The sequence below is a fragment of the Wickerhamomyces ciferrii genome, contig 00181 (genome assembly GCF_000313485.1).
Source record: "Wickerhamomyces ciferrii WGS project CAIF00000000 data, strain NRRL Y-1031 F-60-10, contig 00181, whole genome shotgun sequence".
NCBI lineage: Eukaryota > Fungi > Ascomycota > Saccharomycetes > Phaffomycetales > Wickerhamomycetaceae > Hansenula > Hansenula ciferrii.
Window position 1 is genome coordinate 1 of NW_011887559.1, and position 10,878 is coordinate 10,878.

General features: G+C 30.0%; 5 protein-coding genes across 5 annotated transcripts; 1 reads left to right on the top strand and 4 right to left on the bottom strand.

The window, feature by feature from the left end:
- Positions 1 to 411: 411 nt before the first annotated feature.
- On the bottom strand, positions 412 to 969 carry BN7_4737 (uncharacterized protein; the record flags this gene model as incomplete). Its single annotated transcript, XM_011274679.1, has 1 exon — positions 412 to 969. One exon carries the CDS (start codon positions 967 to 969, stop codon positions 412 to 414), a length of 558 nt encoding a protein of 185 aa, XP_011272981.1.
- Positions 970 to 2,384: 1,415 nt separating this feature from the next.
- On the bottom strand, positions 2,385 to 4,067 carry BN7_4738 (F-box protein; the record flags this gene model as incomplete). The annotated part of the gene is made up of 1 exon (XM_011274680.1): positions 2,385 to 4,067. One exon carries the CDS (start codon positions 4,065 to 4,067, stop codon positions 2,385 to 2,387), a length of 1,683 nt encoding a protein of 560 aa, XP_011272982.1.
- Positions 4,068 to 4,590: 523 nt separating this feature from the next.
- Positions 4,591 to 5,811, bottom strand: BN7_4739 (uncharacterized protein; the record flags this gene model as incomplete). The annotated part of the gene is made up of 1 exon (XM_011274681.1): positions 4,591 to 5,811. One exon carries the CDS (start codon positions 5,809 to 5,811, stop codon positions 4,591 to 4,593), a length of 1,221 nt encoding a protein of 406 aa, XP_011272983.1.
- A 368-nt stretch (positions 5,812 to 6,179) lies between these two features.
- INA22 (Ina22p) lies at positions 6,180 to 6,872 on the top strand (the record flags this gene model as incomplete). The annotated part of the gene is made up of 1 exon (XM_011274682.1): positions 6,180 to 6,872. The coding sequence occupies one exon, from the start codon at positions 6,180 to 6,182 to the stop codon at positions 6,870 to 6,872; it is 693 nt and encodes a 230-aa protein (XP_011272984.1).
- Positions 6,873 to 7,001: 129 nt separating this feature from the next.
- On the bottom strand, positions 7,002 to 9,704 carry DAL81 (Dal81p; the record flags this gene model as incomplete). The annotated part of the gene is made up of 1 exon (XM_011274683.1): positions 7,002 to 9,704. The coding sequence occupies one exon, from the start codon at positions 9,702 to 9,704 to the stop codon at positions 7,002 to 7,004; it is 2,703 nt and encodes a 900-aa protein (XP_011272985.1).
- Between the last annotated feature and the right edge of the window lie 1,174 nt (positions 9,705 to 10,878).

The following is a 10,878-nucleotide window of genomic DNA, read 5'->3' on the forward strand; positions in this document are numbered from 1 at the left end:
GGTGCAACTTGAGCAACAAGGTCGTAAAAAGTATTGTATGAACACGTAAAAAGTAAAGAGGTTATAGACATAGCCTAGGATCTTAAGATCAGGTTGTTTCACTTTGTCGTTTGCTAAACTTTTCGACGTCGGTTAAAGTTTTAAGGGTTCAAATTTTAACTTCTCGGGTACTATAGCTTATAGGGCCGTTTAATATCAACTACTTTTAAATTATCATAATTTGTTCATAACATTTATTTTCAACAACCTGTGTTTAAATATCTAATATACAATATGCATGCATTTGTTTTTGCAAGAATGAAATAATGAATAAAAAGAACCTTTTAAAAAAATTGAACTAAGCAATTAAATCATGAGCGAAATCACTCAAGGTAAACCCTTTTATATAGTTGATTTATTAATGCACTTTTATTAATTTGTGAAACCAACAACTTGTAAGTTAATTGGATGACATTGATCAGCAACGCTTTGGTCATATAAGTTGTAGAAGTTACCTGATAAACATTGATAGAAAACACTTTGTTCACCTAAAGCTAAAACACCAGATGGGGTGATTGACCAACCAGCAGCATAAATAGCACCTTCTTGTGGTGGTGGACCATCAAATTGGAATTGTCTGTTTGAAACAATTGAACCAATTCTACCATTTGAATCTTGTAAAACAGATTTTTCTAATTTAATTGATAAAGTACCATCTTGTTTTTGAGTAGTTTGTTTAATATAAGATTTTGGATCAGCTTGAGGATTACCGTCATCTCTCTTGGAGTTTGAAGTACCTGAAGCTTGAGCAGCAGCTGGGTCAACAGTAACAACACCAATACCAAAAGTTGAATCTAAATCAGTTGCAGCACCTGAAGGAGCTGAAGCAGTTGGAGTTAATGTGGTGAAACTTGATTGATCAGCTGGTAAAGTTGCTGATTGAACTGAAGCTGCTAAAACAGCTGAAGTGAAGACCGATGAGAATTTCATTATTAATTATTATATGTAATTGTATAGGTTTATAAGCGATTGTATTGATAAGTTCCCTTTTCTTTCAAGATACAAGATCTTTAAAATGTATTAAAATGGAGTGGGAATTGAATATTTATATAGTTTTATGGGAAGTGTATGGAAAGTATTGAAAGCTGATGTGGTTCGTAATAGATTTACCAGTTTTGTTTATTGTGAATTTGAAATTTCCACTAGTAATACAGTGATATTGGCTATACAAGTTAAAAGTTTTATATGTAAATCATTGGAGAATGTTTAGGATTGCACTATTGAGGTAATGGGTAATAAAACTATAATTAGAATGCCAGCCTTTTAGCAAACGAGAGGGACAATACAAACAATACAAACCAAAACCAGTGAAATACATCTATCTAATTACTATATACTATTACAATCACTTCTTCTATTACTTCTTCATAGTAAGTAGCTGTCTTCTCTTTATATGCACAAAGTACGTGCCCCTGACATGGTGCGTCACCATCGCGATTAGGTGAACTTGGCTTAAGTAAACACAGTAGACCAGTAATAAACCATGGCTTATGAGCTATTAGATACGCGTTTATCCCTTCATTCTCTGCCTATTCTGTTCCCTTGGGCTCATAGGCTCATAGGCTCATAGGCTCATAGGCTCATAGGCTCATAAGCTCATAAGTTCATGGGCTCCTTCCCTTCTTCACACTGGAATTTGGGAGTTGGTTGAGGCATTGTTGGATCGTCTGTTTACCAATAAATACGTTCCTTTGCGATTTGGAAAAACCACAATTTGCACACTTCTAGAATCAAAGCTAACGACTTTGGTAATACACATTACTATATTGGGAATAACTTATTGATTTTATCCACAATTAAGCATATATTCACGTCAAAATTTATTCAGATTTCATAGACTAACGTTAGAGGTGGTATAGATATTACTAGTCAAAGGGGTTTATTCGTTGATCTGGTAAGGAAGTATAGATTCTCGATACACGTTGGATTTTAGTACGTAGAATTAATCTAATTCAACGTGAATGTTTATATTTAAGCCTTACATTCCTTTGAATTTGAGTGTTGATGTTTAAATTTCATCCTAGATCGTGTTTTATTCAGTTGATTGTTTTGATCTTATTGTACTATTGTACTATAGCCTATTATATGGTAGATGAACACCATTGGTGATATTTACATATTGCCTATAGAGCAATTTTATGGCAAGATTAATTGAAATCTATGCTGGGCCAAGAAATAGGCTATAGTATAAATTAATGTCTATCAAATCATAATTCTTCTACAATAAGGTACCCAATTATAGTCATAAAATTAACCTTCATTTCATCATGTGTCATTATATTCATCCAAAATTATAAACCCTTTTTACGTCCCAGTACTTAAACCCCTTTTTCTTTTCTTTGATCTCAATTCAAATATAATGATCTTTCATATGGTTCAATTGTTCCATTATTATGAACTTCATTTGAATATCTATTATCTTTACTAACTTCATAATTTGTTTTATATCCTTTATTATAAAAAATTGGTATTGGATATTTTATTCCAGTTATAAAATCTTCTTTAATTAATAATGATATATCATTAATCACCAGGTAATTTAAATTTTTAAAATTTTCCACAATTGGATCTAAATCAACCTTCATACAATGAACTAAACAATGAAATAAATTATAAAAATCTTCAACATTTAAAGGTTTAAAAAATCTTGATCTTTCAATATTTTGAATATTAAAACGATGTAAAAATTCTTCAATATTATCTGGTCCTGTTTTAACACTTGGATATCTATCAACAGCTTTTGAATATGGTGATAAACATGATTCAAATAATTGTGAAAAAAAATCAATTTTTTCATAAGTTTCTAAACTATCAATTTTATAATCTTCAGATTTTGGTAAAATTTTATCTTGAAAAATTTTTTTATGAACAATTTCTTGACATAAAAAGCAATTACATGCAATTTTTAAAACAATTCCAAAATCTCTTATATCCATATTTATAATCTTTGTAGTTAAATTTAATTTTATATCTAAAAATTGTAAATGATGTCTATGATTAAAAATTGATTTGAAAACCATGGAATTTCTAACCATTGATCTTTTTGGATATGAAAAATCTAATTTCAATCTTTTCAATTTATAACAATTATCAAGTAAAGTTGAAATTTTTTTATCATTATATGTAACTGCAATTAATGTTATATCTTCTAAATTATGAAATTCTGACCATTGATCAAATTTATATATCCTATCAGGTGATATATGATCATACCATGATATTATTGTTAAAGTTTTCAGTAATTTTGTATCGAAAATATCACTTAATTTGGAAAATTTTAAATTTTGACGATTATAAATAACTGGTGGATATGTATCAGGTCTGCAATGCATTTTGAATGAATCAATTTCTAATTTTTTTAAAGGTCTAACAACATTATTGAATAATAGTAATGGATCCATGAATAATGTCATAACTTTAATATTTGTATTTAATCTCTTTATCAAGTATCTTTGAGCATTTGGTAAATAATTTTGATCAATATCTAATGATGGTAATGTGCTTGGTGGTGGTAAATCTAATGAAATTAAATTTGAATTATGAAAATTTTCTTCAATTGCAAAATCAAATTCAGGATCTGTTACATTTTCAATAATTTTTAAACTTTTAGAATATTTTGTAATAAATGAAACAAAAGTTTTTTGAGTTTCTATATCAAGATCCCAATTTAATCGAACTTCTTGAATATAATTTGATAATTGTGGATTCTCCTGTATTGATCTTAAAAGACATGATAATTGATAATTTGCAACTTCTTTTGCCTCTTCATTTGTTGCTTTGGGTAGTAATTTTAACCAAGACCAAGTACTTGCCAGTAATACAACATCACTGTTCTCTATGGGTGAATCATTTAAGTATATTTTTGAATATAGTATTCTTGTTGCCATTTTATAAAATAATTTACATGCTAATGTCAAATTTATTAAATCATCTTGAATTAGTTGTGATGTTATATGTTGAACAATTTCATATGGTAATTGAAATATATGCCTTATTCGACATTCTTCACCACCAAATCTAAGTTCCATTATCTAGCAACCTTATGACAGCTTGGATGAATATGTAGAACCTTTAAATTATAATATTGTATCACTTTTATTGTAAAGCAACACCTTCTCAAAATTTGAGAATATAGAATCAATGTCAACTCGGTAATTGCAGCAAATTAACACACACTCAATATAGAAACCAGTCTTCGAACAAATGAGAGCACAGTAACTTGAAAGAGCCTAGTTTTATGGTATACTTTTGTTTCTGAGCTCAGAACTCTTTGAAAACCAATCAAAATCTATCGATTTGATGAAGTTCAAATAGATTTAAAATCATTAAAAATGTCATTTTTTTAATTAAAGGAAATCTGAGCTGCTTTTAAAAGAACAGATATTTAAATTCCGACAGAAAAAGCGAGAATTTTTAAATTCCGACTATAATTATGTAATACAGATTTAATGAATTTATGAATTTAAACAAGATTTATTGAATATTATAACCATTAGGACTACTATTATTAACACTAGATCAATAAGTAACCCTTTATTGTTTCCCACCCCCTCAAACTCCTGGTAATTTGGAGTCCAATTGAGCCAAAGCCTGTTTCCTCCGAGAAGATAATGATAAATTCTCATCTTTGATTGAATTTATACCGAAAATACTAGAAATTTTAATTTGTAATGTCCTTATGAATCCTGATTTAGGTAATGAAACAGTAGAAACACCACCTGAAACACCAGCTAAAGAAGATGATGTGAATAAACGAGATTGTGACATTTGACTGATTAAATCTTGTTGTGTGGTATTATTATTATCTTCATCTTGATTATCTTCTAATTCTGTTTCTATGAAATCTTGTCTATTGATTAATTTTAAAACCACAAATATATCAAATAATTTATTTGATATAAATTTCACAATATAAGAAATTGGTTTAGGGAAAAATGTGAATAATGCAAATTGATTTGTACGATCACCTTTAATCAATGTAAATGATGATCCTGTTTCTGTTATTGGTAATAATGATAATTGTCTACCTGAACCACCTTCTTTATAAAAACGAAGATATGTCCAACTTATAATAAGACTTAACCATGAAAGTATAGTTATCACTTTATAAAATGGATCTGAACTAATAATTGATAATATGGTATTTGTTGTAATGATCAAGAAAGGTACTAATGAAACTGGTAGTCTAATAAACCCATTCAAGAATAACAGATAATGATTTGGAATTCTTTGCTTTATGGCAACTAATAATGCAATTATAATTGATGATGAACCTGTAATTGGTGATATTGGGAATGATTCATCAATTGAAAGTTTAAATTTATAATAAACAAATGTTATGAAATTACTTATCAAAACATTACAACTTAAATAAGTGAAAAATTCTCTTGACCCCCAAAGTACTTCAATATATCTCCCAGTATAAAGGATTAAAAAAAATGAAATTGTAAATGCAATTAATCCACCTTCTATAAATGTTGATGTGAAAAGAACCCAAGGCATAGTTAACACGTTGGTTTGACCTGGGACTAATGCAATGAATGGAACATATAACTCATGTGGATCCGGTAGATCACTTGGTGTAGCTCCTTCAATACTATGAGGTTTGATACCATCTTGATTATTTATCAAATGGGCATGATCTTGATCATGAGTTTCACTTGTCACAATATGAAGATACGTAGCGTACCGTAGAATGAATGAGATCAAAGAGCAGACAACAAGGAGCGAAAGAAATAATTTTGTCACTGGTGGCACACTGTTTCTGGCCATAATTTATTGGTGGGTATTTTATTGGTGGTTTCTTAGTATTTGTTGAATGGATTTGATCAATATCGGACCTTTGAAACACTGAAAAAGAAGCAACAGGATGAGCTTGGTGCACCGGATTTGATGAGAGTAGCAGCTAAGCGAGATAACCAATAATTAAATAAATGTGATCCTTTATTTTGTCCACTTTTGATTGTGTTCTTTTTGTTTTCAACTGTTTTGATTTGGGTTTGATTTGTTTACGTGTGAGTTTAAATGCGCGAAGTTTTTTTTTTACCCTTCTTCAAAAAAGCATCGAAACATCACCAGAATTACAAAACTTTTGATATAGCGGAAGTACAAGGAATAATATAGTTGTTATCAGTATTATCATGTTCTCTAGATCATTCTCACCGTTCATACGAAGAAATTTGAGCTTTCAAACCGCTCCAAAAGGTACCAGATCCATCTCAGCATCTTCTATAGTGAAGAAGTTTGATAAATCAATGCTATATCCAACTATGCTCGTTGTGCTCTTAGGTTCTCAAATTATGAATGTTATGAACATTCAAACTTCATGTGAAGATATGGAAAGACGTTATGATTTGAAAATATCCAAGATTGATGAATTAATTGAAAGAATTTCTAAAGGTGAAAAAATTGATGTTCAAAAGGAAATGGAATTAGTTAATAAAAGTTTTGAACGTAAGGCAAATAAAATTAATTTAAGATCAACTTCTGATAAAATTGGTAGACAATTTGGTAAAACAAATACAAATACAAAAGATTTAGAATTTGATGATGATTTGAAAATTGATGATGAATTAACTGATGAACAATTGAATAAATTATTTAGTTTTGATTCAGATCCAACAAAAATTCATGAAAAAGTAACACATAGTAATAGTAATAACAATTCAAAAGATTCCATAAAGACTTTAACTGATGAAGAATTAAAACAACAAATTCAAAATGAAAAAGATTTATTAAATTATAAATTAAGTCCTGATAGACATGTCTTGGTGGAAAATCCAGGTGATTATGTTGAAGCTGCAAAAGATACAAAAGTATCTGGTTTCCTATAGATTCAAAGATCTTGTATATATATAAATTATAACGATGTTTATGACAAAATTATTCTACAATGTAATCAAAAATTAGAATATATTACATTTCATTCATTAACCCTATATATATATAACTTAAACACCAAATCATTTAGGTGTTGTGCCACTAGTCCCAACTCTAACATCAACAGGACTATTGGCATTTGAACGTGGAATTCCAGTTTGTAAAGGTGTAGGCTGACCTCTAGATCCAGTTTCACTTAACCCGCTTGGACTTTGTTTATTATCGACTTCATTTTTAACCGTAGTAACAGGTGGTCCATTTCTTCTTAATCCACCATTATTACTATTTGGTAAATTATTTGGCATATTCCCAATATTTGGTAAATTTGAATTCATATGTTGTGTCAACATTGGTGATAATGATTGGAAATTAGAATTTGGTGATTGTGAAACATTTGATAATGGACTTTGATCAGTTGAAATTTCTTTAATTAATCCAGGTATATGATTTAACAACATATCAATTCTTTTCAATGCATTAAAAGCATTCTTAGAAAATTTACCTAATTTATACAACAATAATCTATAAACACTTGTATGTTCTCTAAATTGTTGAGCTTCTTGTGCTGTTGGTGATGTAACATATAAAATTGCTGCAAATGTCCCCACAATGGTAAAATTTGAACTTGTTGGTGAATTCCAAAATGCATAAACATGTTCTCTTCTTAATGATTTAACAAAATCAATCACTGCTGTTAATCTTGTTGTTGCAGCTGTTCTACATACTTTGATTAATTCTGGTGGTGTCTCTTCATTTAAACTTGAAATAATTTTACGATGTAATAAAATTTCAGTAGCGAAATATGATAAATGTAAATAAGCATTTGATGATAATTTCCCATTCTTCACAGAAGTCATATGTAATGTTGTTGGTAATGAGTGATACCATTGTCTTAATTGTAATTGTAATGGTTTAGCCAATTTTAAAACTTGTTCAACTTTTGTAATATTTTGTAATGCATTATATGAATAAAAAGTTTCCAAGATTTCTCCCATAATTAAACTTAATTCAATTGTTTCTTTAAATAAATATTTCCCATTTTCAATATCATCAATCATTGATTTATAATCTTCATCACTTTGATTTGTTCTTCTAACTGGATGTTCTGGAAAATCTTCTTCAGTTACATTTCTAACTAACCAATTTCTCCCCAATACAAAATGTGAAACTCTTGATTCAATTAATGCAGTCCATTTTTCTTGAATCCAAACAGCCCATGCTAATCTACGACGTAAACCTCTTTCCCATTTAGGTAATTTCCAATTTTGACAATCAAGTCCTAAACCTAATTCTTCAGCTAATGAAACAACTTGTTGACATAAAATCCAATTATTTTCATTTTCAGAACGACATTGTAAAATTAATAATCCTGCTTGAACTGCACTTAATCTTGGTCTATCTGTAACTTCTGAAAAACTTTTCAATGCAATTTCATATAATAATTTTAAATCTGGTTTAGGATATTGTGATAATGAAGGATCTTGATCCCACCATTGAATTGCTAGGTAATAAACTGAAGCTAATAAAGGTGCAGAAAATTCACGATATGACCTTGAATATTTTTCTAAAAAAACTTTCCTATGTAATATAGGAAATGATGGATGAATTATTCTAAAATAAGTATTGATTAATGATTGACCATGAGGTGAAACTATATTTTCCACTGCATCAACTAATTTATCAGCTTTTGAAGCCAATTCATCTGTATAATCATCTCTTAATATAAATTGAACGTCATTTGAAACTTTTCTTAATGATAATGATGGACTTAATTGTACTTGATCAATTTTATCAAGCCTTATACGATCTAATATTGAATTATCATACATAGAAGATGAACCAACAAAAAATGATGATCTTGGATATTGTAATGTTGGCGGTGGTTGTGATTGTGGTGTTTGACTTTGTTTTCTTAAATTTTGCTTTGTTAAATTATTTGATTGGGTTGGTATTCTTTGAGAAAAACTTGACCCACTTGTTTGTGGACTTAACCTAGGTCTTTTATTATTATTGTTATTACTATCCGCAACATTAGCATTCGTTACCATACCCATATTTCTTTTCAAAGTTGGATTAGAAGGACTTTCGGAATGTGTACATTTAATACCTTTTGTTTCACATTGAACACAATTTATCAAGTTGGGTACCGTTATGCATTTGATTTGTCTTCTTCTACAATGATCACATGGATTATTATTACCCTTTGTACCATTGTTTTCTTGAAATAATGATTGTGGAGGCTGGAAAGGGGATTGTTTAGGTTGTTGTTGTAATGATTTTTGAATGTTTTCAGGATGTAATGGATGATTTATAGGTACATTATTTGCTGGTGAAACTGATCCTGTTGGATTTTGTACTTGAGAAGCTCCTGATTGTCCAGTATTTGGCGATGTATAAGATAAAGGTGATGTGGCTTGTTTCATTGGAACTTTACTTTGACTTAAAAGATTTTGATAATGACTTAACATAAAGTTTTGATGTTGTTGATCTTGCTTTGTAGTACCTGATCCAGTTGGTGTAGGAGCAGATGATTGAGGTATACTTGGTGCAGCATTTGGTTGGAAAAGGCTTGGTGATGGAATATTCTTCTCACTATTCATACTAGGTGATGGAGCAGATAAGAAATTAAGAGCATCTTCACCAACATTTAGGAAATTGAAATCAGGACTTAGCATGTCACTATTGGACCAGAAATTTGTCTGCTCATTCTTACCATCAAGGTTGAGCGTAATGTTGGTATTTGGGGTACCTGCTTGAGATTTTGACTCTTCAGGGTTCTGTGCCATAACTAATATAATGTGAAATGTATCTAATGAGACACTTATATTATGAGCTTATGGGCTCTTTGTTTCTGAATTGCACTAACAACCTAATAAATTATAAGCTTTAAAAAAGAATCTTTGAAGTTTCCTAACCAGTAGCTCTAGCTTCTCTACCAATTGCTTTAAAAAATTGATACTTTCTCCAAATTCGAGTTTTCCTAATGTAAATAAATATGAGCTGGAAACACACACACAACGGAAATTCTTGAAAGCACGAGATCACTAGAAGTGCACACACAGACGTTGAAGACTCACACAGAATTCACCGGTACGTATTATAACGAATGCCTATTCAGATCAAACCAGGCCTTGATTAACAGTTGTGGAGCTGGAACCGTTATACAAAATTTGTTTTTTGTTTTCCTTATCATCTTCGCTGTTTTTAGTTTTTTTTTCACCATTATTACCAAGACAGGGACTACACCCGAACACCTCGGTCTCCGTTTACTCTAGAAGGCTAAAAATACCCAGAACAGAGACTATTGGGGACTGAGTCCCTATTTATTTAAGACTAAAGTTCAAATTATTCAAATTTATATTCTCAAATTCGATCAATTTCTACAAATAATAGTTTATATAATAAACTTTTAGATTGATAGGAAAAGCTAATATAATATGATTTTGTTGATATTTAAGCATATGAATAATGCAAAGTTAATACATGCTGTATATGGTTTCATCAATTTACAGAGAAATTAAAAATGAATTATATTCTAAATATAGCTGTTAGCTCTGACATATTAATTGATTGTAACAGTCTCAACAAGACCCAATTGCCTTGAGCTTGAACCAACATAAATTTTATAATCACCTCTTAAGACTTTCCAAGATTGTGATTTAGTATCCCAAACTGACAAATCTTTTCTAGTCAATTCAAAAGAAACAGTTTGTTTGGAACCATCATCTAAGAAAACTTTTTCGAATCCACGTAATTGAACTGGAGGTGTTGGGAATTCATCTGAATCTGGGAATGAAACATATAATTGAGGAGCAAAACCACCACCTTGAGGACCATTATTACTAACTGTAGCATTGACAACATAAGCGACATCCCATAAATGTGGATTACCACCTTGTGCACCACCAGCTAATGAAAATGGACCATCTAATTGTTTAGTGCTATAACCTTCTGGATATT